The sequence below is a fragment of the Equus quagga genome, chromosome 1 (genome assembly GCF_021613505.1).
Source record: "Equus quagga isolate Etosha38 chromosome 1, UCLA_HA_Equagga_1.0, whole genome shotgun sequence".
In the NCBI taxonomy this organism is placed as follows: Eukaryota; Metazoa; Chordata; class Mammalia; order Perissodactyla; family Equidae; genus Equus; species Equus quagga.
In genome coordinates this window covers 14,437,099-14,461,749 of record NC_060267.1, presented here as the reverse complement: position 1 = coordinate 14,461,749, position 24,651 = coordinate 14,437,099, and the positions used below count along the sequence as shown (strand labels likewise).

Here is a 24,651-nt window from a genome sequence, read left to right as displayed (position 1 = left end):
CTGGGCTGATTGCTTTACTTCTCAAGCTTATTTCCTAATTTACAGAATGGGAATAATAATTCCTACATGCTAGGATGTTGCGAGTATTGAAGGAGGTAATATACATAAAACGCTCAGCACAGTGCCTGGTAAGTGTTGGTTAAATGGCAGCATTTATTATTAGAATGATCATTGCCTTCAGATGTTTCAAAGGTTGTCACATGGAAACAACTGACTTTCCCATGCTTCTTTCCAGCTGAACAAGCGATGCAAGTGCGAGGCGGGCAGGTCTGGTCTGACTGGGAGGAAGAATGCTCTTATGATCAGAGCCACACAACCCTGAAAGAGGCTGCGTGGTGTGTGAGGAGATCTCTGCCTCTGGGAGTTCCTAAGAGGCTGCTGAGGGGGATCCTTACATTGGGCCCAAAGCTGGACTTTTAAGGGCTCTTTGTAAGTCAATTCTTTGGGATCCTAGGTTGTTCTGAAGATTCTGTGATTCCCCTTGGAGGAGAGGGGCCCCTGGGACAGGGAGATGGAGCTGGCAGCAAAGAGAATCAGTGCCTCTCCTGGTCTAGGGCCAGATCACCAGAGGCCTTAGCTGTTCTGTCTCCCCAGGGGAGGGGAGCACCCTCCATATTCTGTGTAGGAAATTCAGGAGTGGTGAAGATATTCTTTTTAAAGACCCTTCCCTCACCCACAATAAAAGAAAGTCCCCATTCTGGGGTCCCCTTATCTTAACCTCAGGCTTCCTCACTGCAGGGTCTGGACCTCTGGGACTGTACTGTATTCTCTGGGAATATGGCCTTTTCCTCGCCTCTGCATTAATCTGGGAGAGACTGGGGAGGGAAGCACTGGGCCTTTGAGCAAAGGCTTTTCAGCCCTTGCCAGGATCTTTTCTTCCCAACTGTTCTGAGGGAGGGTGACCCTCCTCTTCCCCCCTTCCCTGGGCCCCTTTCTGTTAGAGGAGAAATGTACTCCATTCTTCACAAGCGGGTGAGTGTTGGGGTGAACTCTTCTAGTCCCTCTCTGTGCCTTGCTAGCTCCTTCCTAGGAAAGGAGTAGCTAATTTCACCAATCTCTTCATTCATTCAATTCACTCATGAATTCAGTTCAGATTCATTCACTGAACTCTGTTTGCCCAGCATCACTGTTCAAGGAACTAGAGAGAAAACGGTGAATACTGCTGATCGACAGGCTCCCAGATTTCATGGAGCTTACATTTTTGTGAGATAGAATGTGTATAAACAAGTAAAAAAGTGTATAAATAAGATAATTTCAGAGCATGGTAAGTACAATGAGGGAATAAGCACAGTGAGGCCACAGAAGTAACTGGTGTGAGGGTGGATGGAGGTGGGCACTGAATGGTGTGGCCAGGGAAGCTCTCTGAAAAGAGACGTTTGAACTGAGACCTGGAGGAAGAGAGGGAGTCAGCTATGGGAAGAGCAAGAGGAACAGTGTTCTAAGCAAGGGGAACAGCAAGGATGAAAGCCCTGAGCTGGGAAGGACATTAGTGTGTCCCGGGACCACAAAGGATACCAGCACGGCCATGATGTATCGAGCAAGAGAGTGGAATGAGATGAGGTTGGGGAATTGTTGGGAGCCAGACCATGCGGGGCTTGTAGGCCCTGGTAAAGAGTTTGAATTTTATTCACAGTGTAATTGGAAAACACCAAAGGGCTTTACATGGTGGACTGACTGCCATGATTTGACATATCCTTTAAAAAGGTCACTTGTCTAAATGCTGAATAGATTGGAAGGAGTAAGAGTGGAGGCAGAAAGCTTAGTCAGGAAACCATTGCAGAAGTCTAAGTGATAAATCATGGTGGTGGAAGTAGGGTGGTGGCAGTGGAGATGGGGACGAGAGGGATGAAGTCAGGATATATTCTGGAGAAAGAGTCTAAGGCTCTGTTGATGTATTGATTGTGGGGACTGAGGGAAAGGCATAAACTGAGATGGACTCTTAGGTTTTAGGCTTGAGTAGTTGAGAATATGGTGGTTATATCTGATGAGATAGAAAGAGGAGGTGGACAAGTGTATTAAGATACGAGTTCAGGTACAATAGCAAGGTCAGAATACCATGGCTTAAACAGAAGTAAAACAGGAGTAATACAATAGCTCCACAATCTGCAAGACTCAGGCTCTTTCTATCTTGTTATTCATTCTTTTTCAATATATGTCTTCTATTTAGTGGCCTCCAGCTCCCACCTCTTCATCTCATTCCAGTCAATGGGAAGGGGAGAAAAGTGCAAGGGGGGACATACTCCTTTTCTATCAAGGGCACCACTCACAATTTGCCCCTATTTGCTCATATCCTACTGGCCACAGCCTAGTCACATGGCCATGTTTAGCTGCAAGGGAGCCTGGGAAATGTAGTCATTAGCTATGTGGAAAAAGTAGGGGGGCGGTGGATTGGAGGACTAGATAAGGTCAAAGAGTTGTTACAACTGGACTTCTAGAGTAAAGGAGATGGAAGATCAGGAGGTTGTAGACAGAGGATGGAATTCTTGTATTGGAGATTTTGGAGGTTACTGCAGCAAAGTGTAGGCTGAGGTACAAAGGTCAAAGGCTGAGAAGCCAGAATGCTGGAGGGGTCATCTGTGTGACCGTTGACCGTCATCAAGAATGATGACAGGAGCAAGTGGGGAGAGGAAGACCAGGAGCTGAGGGCGTCAGTGAATGAGGGAGGGGGCTGGGGGGAGGAGCAGTTATGTTCTGAGCTTCAGAGGAGGGGAGCTTTTGAACTTGGGAAGAGGAGCAGTGGCGTAGAAGCAGCAATGGGGAGTGAGGAGGACTCCCCTTGCCACCTTCTGGCTCCGAGATGACTGGTGGTGAAGGGGAAAGCAGCTTCCACTGAGAGCCTGGCAGAGCTGTGGGGTTCTTAGGCAATCTTAAAACGGCATTTAAGATTAGGCAATAGAGAGAACATTCAAAACAAGACATTGGCAATATCAAGGAGTGTGTTCATCACAGATCTCGAATTCTAGAGGACGCAGTAAAAGGGTTGCGAGAGAAAGGCCAGGCAGAGGCCCAGGGTGCATTAGGGGCAGACCGAGCTGCATGGAAGTGGGAGTCTGGATAACAGTCCTCGAGGCTTTGGCCCCACCCTGGGGTGACTGAGAAAAGCAGAACAAGCATGACGGGAGGGACTTGGTCACCCACCTTCCCCTAAGAGCAGTATAGCTCCATGGTCTGGGGCCTCCAGCAACTGATTCATGGAGTACCAAGGCCTGAGGGGGTGTGGGTGGCAGCCGATCCTATGGGAGCAGTGACGTGTGGTGGCAGAATAATGGCCTCTGGGATGTCCACTTCTTGATCCCCAGAACCTGTGAAACTTAGATTACGTGGCAAAGGGGAATAGGGTTTTGGATGGAATTAAGGTTGCTAATCAGTTGGCTTTAAAATAGGGAGATTCTCTAGGTTATCCGAGTGGTCCAGTGTAATCATAAAGGTCCTTAAATGTGGAAGAGGGAATGAGGAGAGAGAACCAGATTGACGGCGAAGTGAGAAGAACTTGGCTGGATGTTGCTGGCTTTGAAAATGGGAGAATGGGGCCGTGAGGCAAGGAATATGGGAGGAGGAGGGGCGGCTCTAGAAGCCAGAAGGGGCGCAGAAATGGATTCTCCTCAGAGCCTTCAGAGAGGAATGCGGCCCTGCTGACATCTTGACTTTAGCCTAGTGAGACCCGTGGACCTCTGACCTCCAGAACTACGGGATAATAAATTTGGGTTGTTTTGAGCCAGTATGCTCATGATGACTTGTAGTTAGAAAACTAATACAGGATGAAAGGGTCTCCTCTTCTGCGTGACCGCTCCCTCCCGCAGGGTGGGACGCTATGGCAGCTGGTGAGACAGAACATTTATTGGACATGTTTCACCAGGGAGTGGAGTTAATGCATTAACAGGAATGTTCCTGAGTAGCGTTGCCTCTTTCTCTGCTGCTCTCTCATGATGCAAACACACTTGGACAGGGCTGCCCCTGCCCCTGTCTTCCCTGGGGGGTGTCTGCTGTCTCCCTCTCTGTTTAGGGATCGGGCCAGGAGGAAGCAGAGGAGGCCCCTTTTGGACTGGCGTCTCGATTGCATTCTCCAGCTCGGCTTGCCAGAGAGGTCAGAGAGCTGTGGCTTATCTGGCACTTGATTGGCCATTAATAAAACTGATACTTTGGTCTCTGTTTTGCCCTCTGTTCTCGGGGCGCCCTCTCCATTGGCTGGATTCAGAGGGGTGGAGGGATGACATGCTGGTGGGGCTCCCTGGAGCCCTGACAGTGACATCAAGGACTGGCCTCGGGGGACTCAGGACTGTGGATTTTGACAGGCAAAGGCTCGGAGGCAACTCTGACCTTCAGCTTTATAGGTGCAGTTGAAGCTGGAATGAAATTACTCCAATTCCACGTGGGTACGGGATACAAGATTGTTAAAATTTTGGCTTCAGCTTATTTGTGCTGATCTTTAGTAGGTGATGCTAAACTGGTGGCCCCAGATCCTAATTGTCTACTTTGATTTGAACTGCATTTAGGGCCATAGAAGAATAAAACCCATGGAGGGATTTTATTTATGGCCTGTCCACAGGCTTCCGGAATTATTTCCTACCACATGGTCTCCAGTTGGCTCCGGGATGGACATTTGTTAAGCCCTGACTGGGGTTGTGGGTTGCAGATGCCCAATGTGAGATTAACCAGAAAGGTGTGTTGAACTTCATGCAGATAAAGAGGACCAGGACCCCTTATATGGAGGCAATGCCAATACAGGTGAAAGTGGAGAAAACCTCAATAGAATTGTTACAAACCTGAAGGATAAGAGAAAAATGAACAAGTCTTGTACCTGGAACACCCTGTCTCTAGAAATCAGACTTATTCAGGGAATCAAGGAGACACGGGGTCCACGGGAGATACAAGTCTTGGTCTTGTAGTGAGAAAAGTCAGCAAGAAAAGGAAAGAAAAAAGTTCTGTTGATTGAATAGGGGGAAGAGACAAGATTTTCTTGGGAGAAAGGTAGAGTTTTTAGAGGCCATGCTGGGAATATATAAAAGAAAAATGAAATGTTTCCAAACCTAAATGCTTTTAAGGACAGAATTGGAAAAGGGCAGAACGTTTATTCATCCCCCGCTAGGAGGATGAATGAGGCCTGGATTTAACAATGATGCAGAGCTGAGGGAGGCCGCTAGAGGGAGCGTGGGACCCGGGAAACCAGTGTAGACAGTTGCTCGCCTAGTGTGAGGGAAGAAAAGACCCAGAGGTTTAGTGGCGTACACTGCGAGGATTGTTGGGTATGTTTCAAAGGGACACAGTTGTTTGGGGTGTGGGCAATACCTGCCCACACCCTGAGGGACCATGCTCAGGAATCTGTGCAGTCAGGACGCTCCATGTAGTTACTGAGAAGATGAAATTCACACTAAGGGGAATTCATGCAGGAAAGAAATAGACCTAGTTGCTTCTGAATTAAATTGGGACTATTGAGAGCATTATTTTAATCACAAGATGACAAAAATGTCTTAAATGCCCCAGTTTGAGAGAAGAGACAGTAGGCATGCCCCCCACCCCTCTACCGGTGAACTTACTGCCCAGATTAACCTCTCCATGGGCGATTTCTCCCAAACGAGGTTTAAGTTCACGTGTTGGAACTCCAAAGAGCTGGCACAGACTGAGGACATTCTGACGAGGTGAGTCAAGCTCTTCTCTCGTCTCTCTTCTCTCAGATGCCACTAAGTTTCTGCACGGTGTGTTGCTGGCGTTAGCAACTTGATTCTGGCTCCCGTGTGTTGGGAGGAGACTGTCACCGAGATGCCTCACCATCGTCTCTTCTGTTCAAACTGCATTCTGCCCTGGCTAAGCAAGCCAGATTCCCACCCCCGTGCTGCCTGAGCCACTGACTGAAGATGATGCTCATGAGCAGCATGGATGAGCGGCTCACCCTGCAAGCAGCAGCACCATCCAGGACCTGCCTGGAGCGTGCACAGCAGGTGGCTGTGACTGAGTGCAGGCCCTCCACACATCTTTCTCTTGTACTTTGAATCCTCATTAAAGGTTTTTTTTTTTTGCCTCCTCCCCCCGAAAAAAAAAAACTCCCACAAAAAACCATGCACTAGGTTCTGGGCACATAATTGCCTGGAGCCTGAGAATATGCTCGTGTTTCTAAGTTTTGTTGGTATGGAGTTGGTGCCACAGTATTCTGTGCCCTAGTTGCTCTGACTTTGCAAAAGAGGGACCCAGGAGCTACTTGGGGGTGGAGGTGCTGGAGGAAATGCTCACATTTCACGGGTGAAAGGCCAGGATGCAGCCAGTTCCTCTCTCCCAGGCATAACAGCCTTTTTGCTGACCCCAAGGGAGCGCTCCCCATGCTAGGGGCTCTGCACCCTCCTCGTCCTCAGGAGGTCTGAGGTCTCACCACAGTCCCTCCTACTGTCACACCTTAGATGCAGCTCCCTCCAGGCCCGGGAGAGGATGGAGATGCAGGTACCTAACCCCTGTCCACACTCTGAAGCTGAAGTTACAGGGAGAGGGTGTGCCTCCCCTTTCCCTTCACATCCAGTTCACATCCAGGCCTCATTCTGCCAAACAGCTGGAGCGACAGAAAGGACGCTCCCCAGCCCGTCCCCGGGCTCACAGAGTTGCCTCAGGTGGGGAGGCCCAGCCAAGCCCTGGCGGCAGGTGGGGGAGAAATAGAGAACTGACCTTGTGGGAAACAGATATTCATTAGGAATGGGGATGTCGAGGCAAATGGACAAAGCTCGATTCCTGTGGAGTGAGACCTCCTGCTAAGATTGAGCAGAATAAGAAATTGGGAAGGGACGAATTTCAGGCTTTCATTTCCTTGCATTTTAATTTAAAAGGAAGTGTATTTAAATTTTGTTCTTTGTCACTTTTGAAATTAGGAGGGGTTTATGTTCAAATTTAGGGCAATTTTTTTGTTGCTGTGGTATTTGATGCTGCCAGGTAGTGCTTGTTTTGTAATCTGCAGGAGGGCCGTACGGGGCAACGCGATTGAGCTGATTGGAGAAAGGAAACAGTTTAGGGCACAGACAGTCTTGGAATTAATTTGTGTCTTATTTGGACCCAATTCGGAGGCTTTTGGGGGGTAACATTAAACTGGTCACCCCACTGATTCCAGGAGGCTGTGCAAAGAAGAGAGGTGAGAACCTATTACTTCATTATCTTCATCTGAAAATGACGATAGCACATTTTTTGTCTTTTGCAAGGATTAAATGAGTAAATATTTGGAAACCTATTTCCACATTTCCTATTTGGTATTCTATTTCTTATTTTCTCCTGCCACATAGTAGGAGCTATAAAAACCTATGGGCTATATTCTGTGGCCACTTTCATAGGTCACAAATAGCCAAATATCTGGAAACTGGGGGCTGCACTGACGCACCTCTTCTCTGCACCATCCGGTTGATGGCAGCTCACAGGCCGACCTGTTAAGCCCAAAGGCTTGAGAAAAGAGAAGGCTACTCTGTGTTTGGGGCTTTCCCTCTTACATGTCCCCTTCCCACAAGAGGAGCAGGTGGGAAAGAAGAATTTCTTGCCTACCTTTCCATTCCTTACTTACTCTCCTTTAGGGGGAAAGTAGATGATGTTATGGGCCAGATGCTGACAGTGGCTTCCCTAGCCCTGAATCTGTTCAGTCCATGAATCAGGTGGGGGTGGGGGTGGAGTCTGGGGCAAGAGAGCAGAAGGCCCCTTTGGCCTGAGGTCTCCTGCATGGCTTTAACAGAGAGCCCTGCATTTTGAGTTCATAGTGCATCTGTCCAGCCATTAGTAAGGTGGATACCTTGTTCTGATCGCCATTAGGTAACAACCCTCCTGTCGTTTTCTGTACTGGTCTGAACTGGAGGGTCAGAAGGATGGGTCTGGGGCTTTTAATCTCCAAGACACTTGAATTTTCCTAATCTAATCTTAGGAAATTTCCCCTCCAACTCCTTCCTGAACGCCGTAATTTCCCACCACCCTCCTCTGTCATTTTGGCAAGAATTTTTGTCTTGTCTCAGGCTACAGCTTGAGAAGGACCCCTAATAGAACTTTCCGCCTAGGCTGGGAGATGTTTTTGGTGGACTTGGGAGTGTACCCATGTATTGGAGGGGAGGGTGGGTAAACCAGGGGAGGTGGACAGGTGGCAACTTTCTAGACCAGGAGAAAGCAAAGGAAGGGAGATTGTTCATCTGTCTCCAGCTCTGAGTGCACTCCAGGTTTTCGTGGGCCAGGACAGCACCAGACCTGTGCTGCAGTAGGTCAGTCACTCTGTTGATCTCCTGAGCACATCTTTTTATATGTCCTGGGGTAGGACAATAGAGATCAGAGATGGCTCCCTTCTTGCCACCCTCTCTGCCTTTGAATGCACAGCCTTCCTTCCATCTGTGAGACTGAAAGAGACTTTTATTTCCCATGCTCTTCTTCCCTTTATGAGTCCCATAAGCGTTTACAATGAACACTGGCCAGGGCTGGGGAGAGGTTGGCACATATTAGGTAGACAAGTCTGGCACACAGTCAGCACTTGGTGGGTGTTTGTTGAGTGGGTAAATGGGAGTCATTCACCTTATGGTGAAGCAGAAGTCTTGGCAGATGAGGATGTAGAGGAAGAAGATGGAGAGAAGGCAAGAGGGCTCAGGACGGGACTCTGGGAGCACGGAGCACACGGTCAGGAAATGTGCTGGGGAAGGAACAGGGAGCTCAGAGAACCGGGAGACGCAGCTTCACGGAAGGTCAGTGAGGAGAAACTTTCTAGAAGGGATAACTGTGTTCAATTCTACAGGGAGAGTGAGGGGAGTCAGGATAGGGAAACAGTCCCGGGGTCGTGGGTGTCAGTGACCTTTGGGAGAGCAGTTCCAGCAGGCTGGTGGTGCGCAGAGCAGCTGCAGGGGGCTGAGGAGTGCGTGGGGGGCGAGGAAGGGTGAGGGCAGCCTGGAGGTCCAAGACGTCACAAAGGATATTTTGGGATGTGGAGCCTTGAACAGCTTTGTAAGCTGAGGAGGAGGAGAGGTTTAAAATCAAAGGGATGGGGTATTTAAGGATGAATCCTTGCAGCGTGGGGGTCTCCAGCCTTCCTTTCTGACCCAACAAAACCACCACAGAGCCAGGCTTGGGATGAGACACTTTAATAAGAAATATGAGCAGCTGAGAGATGGTGGTTGGGGTGGGCACAGTGTGGGTGCCGTAGGCACCTGCCGTGGCCCAGCCTGGGATGTGGGCTTCCTCATCATTAGGGCTTCATGACTTCACTGGCACGAGGGAGTAGGCTTTTTGGATAATTCATGGTTTCTTTCATTGTTTTGTCCCGATTTTATGGCCAAGCTTGGCCAGTTTTCTCTCTGGGCTGTTGGCTGGGGAATATCGGGAGAGAAATGTCCGGGTCAGGTTACTTCCCCCTACCCCCCACCTCCTTCGAAGACCTTCCACAGGGCTGGCCCAGGCAGTCACTAGATCCTGCAAATCTCATTTACCTTGAATTATTCTTTCCCAGGTAGCTTCCTTTCTCTTTCTAACCCCAACTATTTACCTCCGAGGTCGCGTCCAGCCCCTGCTTTTTCTGCTTAATGCCTGCCCAGCCTCTTCCCCCTGCCCCCGGCCCCTGCCAGCCCTGGGAGGAAGTTCTGTAGTCTCTTCTAACCGAGGGGCAGCATTCCGGAAACTGTCCCCCTGGGGTGTGGAGTGCAGCAGCGCGGGCTCTTGATTCTTTGGTCTCCCGCTGCCTCTGATCACAGCGGCCTCTTCAGAAACCAGCTCTTCCCTGGAGGTGGAAGCCTGCTTAGAAAGGTCCTCACAGTGTCTTTCCTGGGGTGGCTGCTGGCGATGAACTGGGCAGCCGGGATCAAGCAGAGGGTGAGGCGCAGGGAGGAGCTCGTGGTAAGAAGTAGCCAGCCACCTATATGTCATACGCCTTACTTTGTGGAGGGTATCAGGGTGGAGTCATCGCCCAGTTAGTGTAGACCAGGATTGAATCCCATACCAGAATCTATGAGCACCTGACAGGCACATCCCTCATCCTGAATGCCGTTGAATAGGAAGTCCACTTCCAGCAAATTCACCTTCTCAGTTAAAAGAGATGAACTATGCAAACACCTGATCCATTGTCTGGTGCAATATTCAGGAAATATTGGTTCTTTTCCTCTGAATTCTGCGTATTGCTTCAGTCTGCCTTCCCTGGCTCTCCCAGGTAGATTGGGGGAGCTAGCCTGAGATTAAGCTGTGTTTACAGATAATCCACTAAGCAGAATCCTGCACTGTTCATAGCTTTTGGGCTGTGGGGGTGGGGATGAGCCCCTCCAGCATCCTCATGTCAGGGTGAGCTGAAACTCATTTGAGTGTGAGATGTAGACCCACTCCCATCTCCAGTGACTACCCAGCATGAGGTGCTGTTCATTCTGGCCCTCAGATCTTGGCCAATTAGTGCAGCAGGAAGGATTAAGGTCCAGCGCCAGGAAGGATTGTCTTTGCTCCACTTCTTGCTCAGCTAGAGAATTCATCATTTCCTGGACAGTCTTTGACTACCACCAACTTACTCTAAAGGAGGCCGATGTGAGACTTACAGGCATCTGTGGGCTGAGACTGCAAGTGGATTTCATCTTCTGGCTCTGAATAATAAGGGTTCAATTCGCCAGAGGTCCCAAGACATTTAGCCTGTGAGACACTCCTCTGGAACCCCCTCCTGCCCCAGCATCCTCGGTCTCCCTTGTCCTGCTCTATGCTTTTCTTAGTGCTTCTAACACACTATCTAATTTGTTTAACACGCTTATTGTCTGTTTCTTCCTTCTAGAATGTAATCTCAGTGATAACTGAGGTCTCTATTTTGTTTACATGTCCCAAGCACCTAGAACTATGTGTCTGGCACAGAATAGGTGCTCAATAAACAGCTGTTGAATGCGTTTGTATGTCTTTACCTCATTGCACAGAGGGAGGCAGGGAGGTTCAAAGAAGGGTAGTGACTCTGCCTGGGTTGTCCAACATCATCAGAGCCTGGAATCGAACCCGAATCTCTCTTAACCCATAATCTGCCTTGATTTGGGTCCAGTTTGGCCCCCCTGGCCCCAGCATCAGGCTTTCTAGGGTGCAGGCTTCCCGGGTTCATGTGCCCTAGTGCTCTGCTTCCATATAAGTCATTCCAGGTGTGGACTTTTGGTTCTTCATCTACCTACCTGTCCACACAGCATGTTACAAGGATTAAGGAAAGACCTTCCTAGTGCTGAAGTCTGTCCAGCTGACAGCTCGATGACCTCTAGGGGACAAAGGGGAGTGTGATAGAAGCCAGACTCATCATTAAGGATGGCAAGAGAGGTCGAGGCTAAGCTAGCCAGCAGCATGATGGTGAAGAGTTTCGTGGTGGAGCTGTAGCAGGCTCCATCTTCCCTGGGGAGGCTGCTTAGCGTTGCTGAGGATGCAGCCTGGCCGGGGCTTTATTTGTTTTGGCATAGGGATGGGCTCTGGGGTGCCTGGTTCAGGATTGGCTCTGGGAGCATTCCAGGCTTCCCCCCCAAGTTCCCTTTTCTGAATTCATTTGTTTTTGGGAACTGGAGATTTTGGGAAACCAGTTAACAGGAAAGTAAGGTCCCCAGCATTCCCCTGGTCTGGGCCATGTCCAAGGTGTGCCAGCCCCAGGCTCCATCTCTGGAAGTCCTTGGATCACTAGGTGGTGTGAGCGTCCCTCCTTCGTGGTACTCATTGTTGGTATAATTGTACTTTTATTTGTGTGATCATTTAATTAATAACCAGCTCGCCCAGGAGAGTGGAACTTCCATGCTGGCTGCAATTCTATTTGTTTTATTTGCCATTGTTTTTCCAGCAGCTAGAAAAGGCCCAGAGTTGTTAGTAGGGTGAATGGGTAAAGGAGGGGCCAGGCTGTCCTCTAGGCTACAGATAAAGCTCCCTGTCAGCTGAGGACTGAAGGAGTGGGGCAGTAACAGGAATTCCAACCACATGCCAGGCACTGTCCTGACTGTGTTCATGTGGGTATTTATTTAATTCACGATGTTTGTGAGGTCTGTGTTATTTATCAGGCAAAGAAACTGATGTTCACAGAGGGGAGGTGACTTGCACAAGGTCAAATATCTGGGTGGATTTGAACCTATGTTAGTCTAACTCCAAACTCTGCGCCTTGCACACCCAGGGTCTGGTGGCTCTAGAAGTGGGCAAGATGGAGCAGTGGGATGCCCAAAGGGGCACCTGAGAGGCCGCGGGGGATATGCCTGGCATGTGGGGCCTGGTCTTGGTCTTAGAGACTGAACTAGCTGCTGTCCTGTGCCCTCCTCTGGCTGGAAGTTTGATGATCTCTCTGGGACCTGTTTTTGGGTCATCTCCAGGAAGCAGACGGCTGCTGCGCCCTGCGACTGAAACTCTGTCTTCAGCAGGGAGCATGGCTTGCTGGGTGCATGGGGTCCTACTGAGGGTAAGGCACTACCTGTGACCACAGAGAGCTCTGGGCTATGCCAACCCAGCTGTGAGAGGGGAGAGTGGGGGGCTGGCAGGCACCCTCCCCTTCCTCTAGCGCTTCTCTCTCCTTCGGAAAGCTGGTGGAGTGAAGGAAGTTTGTCGTGGGCTGTCTCCCACCTCCCCTTTCTCCATATTTTTTCAGCCTCCTCTCTCACTGCCCAGGGCACTTAGGAACGGGGCAGGGACAGATGAGGGCATTCACAGCAAGTCCTCCAGGATGTGGTTTCAGCCCTGCATGCTTGTTTCCTAATTCCCCTAGTAATCTACAGGTTTAGGCCTCCATGATGTCCAGACTAGGCTATTTCAGTAGTTTCTCACTGCTCTTCCAGCCTCCAGTCTGTTTCCACTACAGTCCATCCTGCATGCTAATACTGGGGGAATCTCCTGAAGTTCACGCCACATCTCTACCTGAAAGTCTTTAATGACTTTCATTACTCATAGGATAAAGCCTGAGCTCCTTGGCCATGCATTCAAGGCTTTCCACCCTTCTGACCTCATGCCTTGCCCCTGTGAATTATTCCCTCTTCACCGAAGTGTTATACCTGTGTTCACGCTGTACCTCTGTCAGGAATGCTCTTTCCTCTCTGTCTAGCTGCAGTGTTTCCCACATCACGATCCACATCAGACGTCACCTCCTCCCTTGAGTGACCCAACCTTCTCATCATCACACCTCCCTTAGTTAGTCACCTCGCTTCCTCAGTCCCACAATACATTCTTCCTCTCTTCCTCTCCTCGTTATTACCTTCTGCTGCTATTTATTGAGTGCCTGCCACGTTGCTGGTTTTGGAAATACAATGGTGCCTTATGTCCCTTATTGTCCAGCATTTACCACACTCTGTTCTAATTCTCTGTTTAGATCTATTGCTCCTACTGGTCAATTACCATTTTAAGGAGAAGAGCCGTAGTTTATTTATCTCTGTATCCTAATTTATTTAGCACAGATCTTAACACCAGCTGAGTGCTCCAGTCTAGTAAATTGAATAAGTCAATTTGCCTGTTCAAAGCTGGCCCCTGGGGGATATGTTTACCCTCAGTGGGGAGGGAGGGACCTCTGAGAGGCCTTCTTCGACAATGGAATATTTCAAGAAGAATGCATTGAGTGTATATGATATACCAGGCACCATATGGGTACTGGAGCTTCAACGCTGAACAAAACAGACCTGGTCCCTGCCCTCCTGGGAAGGTTGTCAGATAAAATCAAGTCACTCAGTTAAATGTGAATTTCAGATAAACAATGAATAATATTTTTAGTATAAATATGTCTCAAATATTGCACTGGGCATGCTTATACTAAAAAGTTGCTTATCGTTTATCTGAAATTCACATTTAACTGGGAGTTCTGTATTTTACTTGCTAAATATGGCAATCTTACCCCAGGGCTCCAGACCAGCCTCCGCCTTCTGCTATCTGTACCTTCAAGAGCCCAGCCTCATCCCAGTGCTCAGCTGGGATTCAAGTGTAGGGAAAAGATGGACTGGAGAGATGTCCAAGCACCTCACCTATAGCTCCCTCCTGAGAAAAGAGGTCACAGTGGTTCTTTACACACAAGTTCCAGACTTTGGGTCAGATGACCCTGTTATTCTGGCCACTCCTATTTGGTGAGGAAGTCTGGGTCTCATCCAGAGGCAACCATCAACGGGCTGGACATAAGGAAGATCAGTGGCTTCTGAGGAGGCCCAGGTGAGACACTGTCTGTTTCTGTGCTCCATGTTGGATGGCTCCTGACCATGTCAACGAGATCCCTCTCAGTGAATTTTGAATGTGAGACAGAGAGAAGGAAAACTCACCAAGATGTAAAAACATTAGACATAGAGGAGAGGAGGAAGCAGAAAGATGCCGAAGAGACAGGGAGAGGTCGATATTCGTGCATAGAGGAGCTCCTGGGCCTGAGGTTATGGCAAGGTGACTGTCGCCAGAGCAGCTGAGGGGCTCGCAGCCCAGTCATGGTGGCTCCCTGCATAGCACCCCACGAGGCCTGCTGAGACGCTCTCCTGATCCTCCTTCCTTCTCTCTGTTAGTTCATGAAAACTGAGTGAGTCTTGTAAACTTGAAAAAGCCTGTTTTGTTAAAAAAAGCATTACCTTTTTATCGGGTCACCTGCATCGAAGTTCCCATCTGCCATTACTTCACTGTGTGGCCCATGACCAGCCACTCCCCATCTCTGGGCCTCATTCTCCTCTTCAGCAAGGAGAGGAAAGGTCCAGAGGGATCTCCGAGGATCCCTAGGATTCCTGTTCCAGGATCTGGCACCCCCTTGGGTCAGAGGTAGAAACATCTTTGGAGACTGTCATTTCAAGGATGACAGCATCAGGCCGGTTAGTCTTGAACTTCCGTGTACGCCAGAATCAGCTGGGGACCTCCCTTCCTCTCCATTTAGGAGGTCTGGGATGCAGCCCGGGAATCTGCATTTTAAAACCAGTGTCCCAGGCAATTCTGATGCAGAAATGTTGAGGATCACGCTTGCTTAGGCTGACAGAGTGACTTCTAAGCAAAAGCTCAAACTTGTTTTCTGGTAAGAATTTTGAGAGGCAGAGTCTGTTGTTTTGAATGTGTGTCTGTGTTAATTGCTATGGTGGCTGCTGGCTGGGGGCGTGGGGGGTTGGAGAGGAGAATGAGACTAACATTCTGTGAGGTCTGACCCTCAGCCAGATACATGATAATTTAATTCTCACAACAATCTGCAGGTGGTGTTGATAGCCTCCGACAGACTGGAAAAACGGAGGCTCAGAGGTTAAGTACATTTAGCAAGGTGAAGTGGATGTCAACTGGCACGGCTGGGATTTGAACCCAGACCTGTTTGGCTCTGATTCCCATGCTTCCCATTATGCCCCTCCTATCCCCAAGCATCAACAGAGTCAACTCCACAGTATAGCACCCATCAGCCCTTGGTTCCCCAGTGCGGCTCCATTTCACATATTCTGGGCTGTTTCCCACAGATCTGTTGACTATCATGGGAAATCAATGTTTCTGCCTCCAAACACTTCCCAGCCTGCCTCTCATCCCCAGGAACAGTAGAGATGTCTATTACCAAAACCGAGAGGCAAATAAGGCCATTGACAGGGGACCTGAGAGTGTAACAGAGCCAGAGGGAGCTGGTGCACATTGGGAACAGGCAGTGAAGGGGTTCAGGAGGAAGTCAGCAAGGGACAGCGAATTGCAGAGAGATTCCCCCTCCACGGGACCCTGGAGCAGGCAGGGAGGGCGAGCAGCTTCTGCCCTGCTTCTTAGTCAGGCTCTTGTGGTTCTTCTTGACTGAGTCTTCAGGGTCTCCTGCTGACAAGTCCATTCCAGCCATATCCACTTTCTCTGCAGGAAGGTCTGAGCCAGACGTGGCTCTGCCTGGGCAGTCTGTGGAAAACCCTCTCCATCTGGGAGATGGGGCCTCAAGAATGTTGCCCGAGTGGGCTGGCTGCTCAGTGCCACACATAGCCCTGTGCACTGTGTTGGGAGCCTGTGCACCATGGGTGGGAGAGCTGATGGGCCGGCCACACTGAAAGCTGCAGTTACCAGGATGCCTCATGACCGCTCGCCCACCCATGGGGCTCCCGGCTGGCTTTTCCCCTCTCCTCTTATAGCCCTTACGAACCACCTCTCAAACTACATACACAATATCCACATGGGATGTTTTCTGCCAGTAGCTCTGAGCTGTGGGTTCTATTCCAGTGTGAGGAGTGCAGGCTGTGAGAGGAGGCCACGACAAATCAGGATGGTGGGAGGTTAGACTCTGTGGGGAGGCAGGGGATCTGGTCTCCCCACTTGCACATTGGGAGGTGAAATAAAAACGGCAGAGTGCCCAGTGGGAGGGATGGAGGTTGTTCTTGGGGTGAGCTGAGGGTCACAAAATTATGGAATTTTGGATTTGGAAGGAACCATGTGACTTGTGAACCAACAGTGAGGACTCTAAGTGGGGAGAGACCCTAACAGGGAGCAGTTTGACACATCATGGTCACATCTATATGTTAGGGACAGTTCTACTTCCATTAATTCCCTCATCCGGTAGAGAGGAGGGTTTAGAGGAGCCCTTGTTTAGAGGTGCACTGGCTTTGACACAGGCTTTGAATGCAACCCAGAGCACTCAATTTTCACGGCCAGCCTCAGGTGGCATGCTTTCACTTGTAAGCATGGAGTGTCCAATTCAGCTGGCTAAGACAACAAGAAAGGTATTATCTCTTGTGAGAGATACTGGAGGTGGGCTTGGCGAATTCAGCAGTTCCAGTACATCACCAAGGACTTGGACTCTTCCCACATCCCCACACTGCTGTTCTCTGCCCAAGAGCCCTGCCTTCTGACTCTCTCTCTTCAGGTAGCAAGCTGGCTGCTGCCGCTCCTGACATCACATCCTCACAATCTCCAGAGGCAGAAAATGGACCTTTGCGTGCCATTTTTTAAGATCAAGGGAACATCTTTTTCAGAAGTCTCTGTGGCAAAATTTTCTCGTTAGCCAGAATTGCAACACACGTCTGTGCTTGAACCTGTCTTTGGCAAGGAGAATGAGACCACTTTGATTGGCTTTGACCGATTGTGATTCATCCCTTGGTTGAGTCTGCCTCCCCTGAAACACGTGGAACACGTGGCTATGAGGACGGGGCATTTGGGAATAAAATCAAGCTATCAGCAAGGAGAAACGGGCTTATAGCTTTTGCATGGGAAACCAACAGCATGTAATGAACAGTCTGAACTCGATAGGGTTCAGATAGGAAATGGTTTTATTTTCCTTTAATCATTGCCTTAAAAATGCTCTGTGGAACATTCATTTCTGGCCGCTTCATAATATCTCAGGAACAGCCCATAGTCAAGTCCAGTTTAAAATTTCAATATTACATCCAATTCAGCACCCACTTTCCCACCTCTTTTCTCCTCCTAAATACATATCTCCAACTCTGAGCCCTCCTTCGACTCCAGCACGCAAAGCATGGAGAAAATTGCAGAAATGTTGGGGAGAAGGAATGAGATGCTCAAGATCTGTCTTTTCTCTGTGATAAGACAAGCACTTCACGGGGCTGCTATGTCCCTTTGGTCTTCCTCTCCCACATCCCACCATGTTGACATTGACATTGTCTAGAATTTTAGTTCTTTGATACTATAGATTTAGTTCTATGATGTTCTTTTTAATTTTCCTTAGTCCCTTTGACAATTATTTAATGATTATCATTTTCCATATTTCTTGATACCTCTTCCTAGACTGAATTATTTGAATGCTTCTTCCATGATTGTTTTCTAAGTGGAATTTTTTGTGGCAAATCTTTTAAGTGTGGTTTTATTACCAGTGTCATTTAAATGTTAGTATCATCTTTAGAAAACATGAATGTTGAATTTTTGTCAAATTCCTTTGCAGAATTTTTGGGATCTAACTATAGACTTTTCCTTCATTCACTGGTATGTATAATTGTATTCATACATTTCCTAGTATCGAATGAGTCTTTTCTCCTGGCCTGGACTCCGCTTACTGCTAGATTCTATTGCTAATGTCTTTAGGATTTTGCCTCAATATTTACAAGGAAGAGAGATTGGTCTGTATTTTCTTTCTTTCTTTCTTTTTTTCGTGGGCACTCTTTTGGGTTTTTCAATCCATGTTCTGCGGGCTTCATTTAAGTATTTATGAGGTTTCCTCCTCTCTCTGTGCTCTGGACCAGTTTAAGTGGAATTTGGTTTCTTGAAGGACTAGTAGAATTTACCTGTGAAGCCTTCCGGGCCTCGTGCTCTTTTGTGTAATAGCTCTGGATATTTTCTATTTCTTTTATAGTAATGTGTCTGTATATGTAGTTTGGCTCTTCTGGGGTTGGTTTTCTTGGATATTTTTCTAGAAAATAATCCATTTTACTCAAGTTGAAAAAATTTATTTGCAGAGATTGAAGCAAAATAATTTTTTAATTATTTGAATTTGCCTTTTATCTTTGTTATGTCCCCATTCTCAGGTCTTATTCTGGTTTCTCTCACTCCTCTCCCCTCAACTCTTTTTTTCTTGTTAAATTAGATAATGGTTTATCTATTTTTTCCCTAAATAATCAGCTCTTGGATTTTTTAAAGTTCAAGTTCTATAATTTTCTCTTTTCCATTTAATTAACTGCTGATTTTACTTTTACTAATTTCTTCTTTCTACTTTCATTAAATTTAGTTTGCTCTTTAATTTTCTTCGTTGATTGCTTAATTAATTTATTTTTACTGTTTTGGATTGATGCTAACATTTAAGGCTTTGAAATTTCCTAGAACACTGTTTTATTTGTATCTAGGATTTCTATATGCAGTATTTTCATTACTGTTACCTTCTAGATATTCAGTAATTTTGCTTTATTTTCCCCTTTAAATCAACAGTTGTGGGTTATAAATTCCCATATGAGTAAGAATTTTTTTAGGGAGATTATCTAGTTCTGTTTTTAGATTCTAGTTTTATTGTTCTATCTTCAGAGAAAATCCATTTGCATTATTTCTACATTTTAGGGTTTACCAAAGTATTGGCTGAGGGTATAGACTCTGGAGCCAGACTGCCTCAGTTCGAATCCTGGGTTTACCACGTATTAGCTACATGACCTTATTTAACTGCTCTGTGTCTCAAGTTTCATCATAGGTTTGTTATGAGGACTGAAAAAAACGGAAATTTCTAAAGTGCTTAGAATAGTGCCTGGCACGTTTTAAGTTTTCTAAAAGCGTTAGCCATTATTGTTGTTGTGGTTATCATATAATTTTTGATGCACTTTGATGAGTTTCTGAAAGGAAGGAATATTCTCTCTTTTCAAGAGTATTACGTTAGCCTGTCTTACTGTTGAAGTTGCTAAGATACCCCATGGAAGTGCTTTTCTGTTCCACTTGCCCTTTATGGACTGAAACAGGTGAGTCAGAGTTTCTCCAATTGCTAATCTTGCATTTCCTAAAGTTTTGGTGCTCTACTATAAGAAATATTTATGTCGGTTAAATTTTCTATTGTGGATTGCAAACTTTATTCATATAAATACTCTTCCTTGTCTCATTTAATGTGTTTGCACTGAAAGAAATGTTATCTGAGGGGCTGGCCCCGTGGCCGAGTGGTTGGGTTCGTGCGCTCCACTGCAGGCGGCCCAGTGTTTCATTGGTTCGAATCCTGGGCGCGGACATGGCACTGCTTGTCGGGCCACGCTGGGGCAGCGTCCCACATGCCACGACTGGAGGGACCCACAGCGAGGAGTGCACAGCTGTGTGCCGGGGGGCTTTGGGGAGAAAAAGGAAAAAATAAAATCTTTAAAAAAAAAAAAAAAAAAAAAGAAATGTTATCTGATATTAAGATCAACATTCTGCTTTCTTAATTTGCTTTTGCTGGTCCTTTGACTTTCAGTCTTTCTGAGTTACCTTTTTAAATTTCTATTGATTTTTGTATAATTCCTACAAACAAGGACATTCTCATCATAACCTCAATGCAATCATAAAATCAGGAAATTAACATCTGATATGCTATTGATTCCTTATTACCATCTAAACCACAGGCCCCATTTAAATGTTGTCAGTTGCCCCAATAATGTCCCTATGGCAAAAGTATCCAATCCAAGATTATCTATAGCATTTAGTTGTGACATTTCTTCAGTCTTTCCTTGATTTTCATGGCATTTCCACTTTTGAAGATTACAGGTCAGTTATATAGAATGCTCCACAATTTGAGTTCATCTGAGTTTTCCTCATGATTAGATTTCAGGTTCTGCATTTTGGGCAGGAATGTCAGGAAGTGATACTGTATTCTTCACATTACACTCTATCGGGTGGTCCATAATTTTGATTTGTCCAATTTTTGTGATGTTAACTTTGATCACTGATTAACGTGATGTCTGCCAGATTTCTCCACTGTGAATTACTCTTTTTCCTCTTTGTAATTAATAAATATTTTGTGGGAAGCTATTTTGAGATTACATAAGTGTCCTGTTCCTCATCAAACTTTTATCAATGAGTTTTAGCACTCATTGATGTTTCTCGGCTGGATTATTTATTCCTGTGATGGTTGCCAAGTAGTGATTTTCTATGTCAATCATTTCCTCTACATTCATTAGCTGCTTTTCTACTGTTAGGAAAACCTTTCTCACGTCCCCATTTATTTATTCATTTATTTATATCGATATGGACTCATGACTTATTTAGTCAATAAATTATAATTCTATTACTGTCACTACTTATTATAGTTATTTTATAATCTTTTATAATATTTTTCTTTTCCATTGAGCTTGGTTAGTCTGAGACAACTTGACAGGATTGGTATTAAGCTAGCCTTCTGGTTACCTTCTGTATTCTTTTGACATGTCTCCATCCTTCTTTGAGCACTTTCTTAGTTTCTGGCACAACCAGGCATTCCAGGCTCATCACGTACTTTCTCTCATCTAGCTCTGGTGTCAGCCATTTCTCCAAGGATCTGTTGTCTTTTTTTCTTTCCTGCTTTTTCTCCCCAAATCCCCCCAGTACATAGTTGTATTTCAGTTGTGGGTCCCTCTAGTTGTGGCATGTGGGACACCGCCTCAACATGGCCTAATGAGCGGTGCCATGTCCACGCCCAGGATCCGAACCGGTGAAACCCTGGGCCACCAAAGCGGAGCGCGTGAACTTAACCACTCGGCCATGGGGCCGGCCCCAAGGATCCGTTCTCTTAAAGGTGTGTATTTAGAAATGAAGATATAGGCTCTACGTATGCTCATTGTTCTTAAGATGTTGCTGCTTCCAGGCCCTCCCAGTGGTCAAAGCTAGGGAATATATGTTTGTGTGTATATATGTACATATGTGTGTATGTGTGTGTGTTCATACAAATAAATAAATACATGCACATTTACATCTAGGTGTATTTCTACATCTGTTTATATATCGAACACTGTGAGTTCTCACCGCTACTTCCAGTTCCAATCTGACACCACAGAATTCCAGCTCAGTCACCCTGCACCATGCAGACCCGCTCCTCTCCCTGCTTGGGCTCTGACACCTTATGCCAGGACACTGCTTCCCCCTACCCCCGGACCGTGGGGCAAACACCTTCCTCTCTCTCTCCAGTTCCAACACCCTGCTCCAGCCTCCCAGCAAGCCCCACTCCCCACCATGCCGATGCCTGCCTGGCTACTTTACCTACTGGCTTTTGTACTGAGTTATTCAGAGAGGAAAGCAGGAGCGCAGGCAAAGTGGAAGAAAGGCAAAATGAAGCAGTTACTTTGTTATTGATAGATCTTTTCATCCATTGTTTATAGTTTAATTTTGCTTTGTGATCCAGTCTGAGAATCTTTCACTTTTATTAATGAATCTGTGCTATTTTTATTTATTCATGGAAAAGGTATGTTTGGCACTAGTTTTATCCTCTTAATGCTGTCCTTCCATTTAACAATTCTTATGTTATTTATGTTTTGCTATATGATCTGCGTTTCTTCTTTATGGTAGTTCCTTCTGATAATATAAAAGATTGGTAGTTTGTTTATAGTCCTATCGATGATCTTTATAGCCATAACTTCAAATGATGTACTCAATTCTTTCTTATTTACGGCTGATTTCCTCTACTCTCAATGATTAAAATAGTGTACTTCCACTTTCTCCTTTATCCCCTCCGCTTCACCATCTGATTTTCATGGATTATAGTATTGTTGTTAATTCTTCTAGTGATTTCCTTTATACCTTTATTACTTGATTTAGCAGGTTAAAATAGTTTTTGACACTCCAACTGTAAAGGTTGTTTGTCAGCCCACTTAGATTACTCTCACTCTCTCTCCCCACCATCCCCACCATCCCCATTCTGATCTTTGGTTGCAAGCTCGTTGTTCATAACATCCACCTTCTGCTTCGTAACCATAATTCCCACAGCAATTTTAGCTTTCATCTTGCATTAAAATGGATTTACCACTCACAGCTAACCCTTTTGCCTCATTTTCTCCATACATCTCTCGGCTGGCTAAAGTTTATCGTCTAATAGTTGTTTTGAAAAGGGTTCATAGGAATGAAATTCTCTGAATTCTTGCATGCTGGAAATATTTGTCTGTTGCCTTTAGCCTGGTAAAATAGTTTAAGTACAAAATTCCTGGATCGGACTTTTCTTCTCTCAGAGGAGATTTTCTCTACAATGTCTCTACACTGTCTTTTGGTGTCAAAGTCTGGAGCCAGCCTGGATTTTTTTTTCCTCAATAGGTGTGTTGATAGTTTTGCCTGAATGCCCAAAGGTTCTTTCTTTATCTTTGAAGATAAGAAATTTTGGGGGCCACCCCATGGCTGAGTGGTTAAATTCCTGTGCTCTGCTTCGGCCATCCAGGGTTTTGCTGGTTCGGATCCTGGGTGAGGACCTAGCACTGTTCATGAGGCCATGGTGAGGCGGTGTCCTGCATAGCACAACCAGAGGCACTCACAACTAGAACATACAACCGTCAGGCCAGTCTCAGCACTAGTCTTTTTGAATCAAGTTTTCCTTTCAATCTGTAGAAATTCAACTTTTTAAATTAAATTTTAATTTTTAGTTGTGGTAAAATACATGTGACATAGAATTTACCATCTAAACCATTTTTAAGTGTACAGGTCAATAGCGCTAAGTATGTTCATGTTGCTGTGCAACCAATCTCCAGAACTTTTCATCTTGCTAAACTGAAACTCTATACTCATTAAACAAACAACAACTTCCAGTTTCTGCCTCCTGTCAGCCAGATTCAAGTTCTCTTTTCTTTTTAAATTTTATTTATCTATTTTTTTTTTTTTGAGGAAGATTAGCTCTGAGCTAGCATGCACCACCAATCCTCTTCTTTTTGCTGAGGAAGATTGGCCATGAGCTAATTTATCTGTGCCCATCTTCCTTTACTTTATATGTGGAACAGCTGCCATAGCATGGCTTGATAAAGGGCGCTATGTCCGTGCCGGGATCTGAACCTGTGAACTCTGGGCCGCCGGAGAAGAGTCCGTGAAGTTAACTGCTATGCCACCCGTCCGACCCAAGTTTTCTTTTATTTTTAAGGAAACTTGTCTTCAGTTATGTTTTTCTTTTCTAGGTGTTCAGTTCTCTTTTCAGGGCAGTCATTATTATATGTATGGTGGATCTGGTTACAAACAAGGTGTCCTTGATGTTGCTTCTCTGATTATGTTGTGTACTTTCTGGAAGTCGTGCTTCACCAGCTCTGCCCATGACCTGTCATTGTGGGACACTGTGTCAGCATCCTCCCCCAGTGTGGTTCCAGTGAAACTGGATTTGGCAGAAATTCTTCACAGAAAGCGTTATTTGGAGTTGTGAGTGCTTGCTATTTTCATCCAAAATGGAATTGATGTATCTGTATTTATTTTTCTGTTTGTAATCAATTCAACTGGTTTTGGAGATAAGAAGTTGGTAGATATATCTTCACTCTTCCTCCTTATGTCTGGAATTGTGTTATGGAGTGTTTTTTCCCATTAATTTGTATATGGTTTATTTAGAATATCATCTATATCTGAACATCAAACTTCCATAACCCCAGAAAGCAGGAAAACAACTACAAACTCAGAAATAAGCCTATTTTTTATTAAACAATTTTTTTGGTCATTTCATGGAATTTGGGGTGGGAGGGGAGGAAGAAAGCTATGCTTGGCTCTCCATCTGGACACAGATGTGTTTGCATGTACCTTGTACCTTGAGCAGTTTCTTCCCAGAGACCAACCCTTGGCCACCCCCCAACCCAAGTGACCTTCTGGAGTGGACAGACCTGCATCACAAGGGGGAGCTGTCTGCTTCTTTTTTCTTCTGGGCTTAGGTCCTTTGTCTGCTGCCATTGTTTCTGGGGTTGAAAGCGATTTCATCCCAGCTGAAATTTTCTCTGAAACAGTATCTGGGGAAGCTGTTCCCCTTTATCAGGCTTGGTCATGATCACTGTGCCTCCAAAGGCACTGAGATTTGGGTGTGAGATGGTTGAAGTTTTCTCTCCTTTGTCGGGGGAGAACCTGGGATGTGTTGGGGTGCTGGAAGGCAGATATCACAGGAGCCTGGGTGGGTGCTGTCAGTGGGCGGGGTAGGAGAAGTGTTGTGTGCAGGTATGGGCCTGAGTGGACGGTGCCTACATGAATCTCCTTCTCTCAATACGCGGACTGCTTGTTAAGCATCTATTTACTACCCGTCAAGTATTAGGGATACTGAGATGGATCCCACATAGACCTGCTTCTGAAGAGTTGCCTAAAGGTGAAGAGGTAGCACATGTGCCAAACTCATGCTCTGAGAATAGAGAGGATGGAGACGTCAACTTCACGGGATGGGAATGGAGAGGTGGGTGGAAGTGGTGAATTCATTCAATATCCAACTCATATTTATTGAGTGCCTGCTGTGTTTCA

General features: G+C 46.3%; 1 protein-coding gene across 1 annotated transcript; it reads right to left on the bottom strand.

The window, feature by feature from the left end:
* Positions 1-9,172: 9,172 nt before the first annotated feature.
* On the bottom strand, positions 9,173-14,518 carry LOC124252603 (glycosylation-dependent cell adhesion molecule 1-like). The gene is made up of 5 exons (XM_046686284.1): positions 14,494-14,518; positions 11,216-11,338; positions 10,500-10,544; positions 9,500-9,770; positions 9,173-9,254 (listed from the first exon to the last, which is right to left on the bottom strand). The coding sequence occupies exons 1-5, from the start codon at positions 14,516-14,518 to the stop codon at positions 9,173-9,175; spliced, it is 546 nt and encodes a 181-aa protein (XP_046542240.1).
* Positions 14,519-24,651: the final 10,133 nt, after the last annotated feature.

Coding starts and splice junctions, on each gene's coding strand:
- LOC124252603 (XM_046686284.1), bottom strand. CDS start 14,518: ATGGCAGATGGGAACTTCGATGCAG. Junction 9,771..10,499: donor GTCTCAGCCCACAGATGCCT/GTAAGTCTCACA, acceptor ATCCCGGCTGCC/CAGTTCATCGCCAGCAGCCA. Junction 9,255..9,499: donor GCTGGGCAGGCATTAAGCAG/AAAAAGCAGGGG, acceptor AGCTTGGCCATA/AAATCGGGACAAAACAATGA.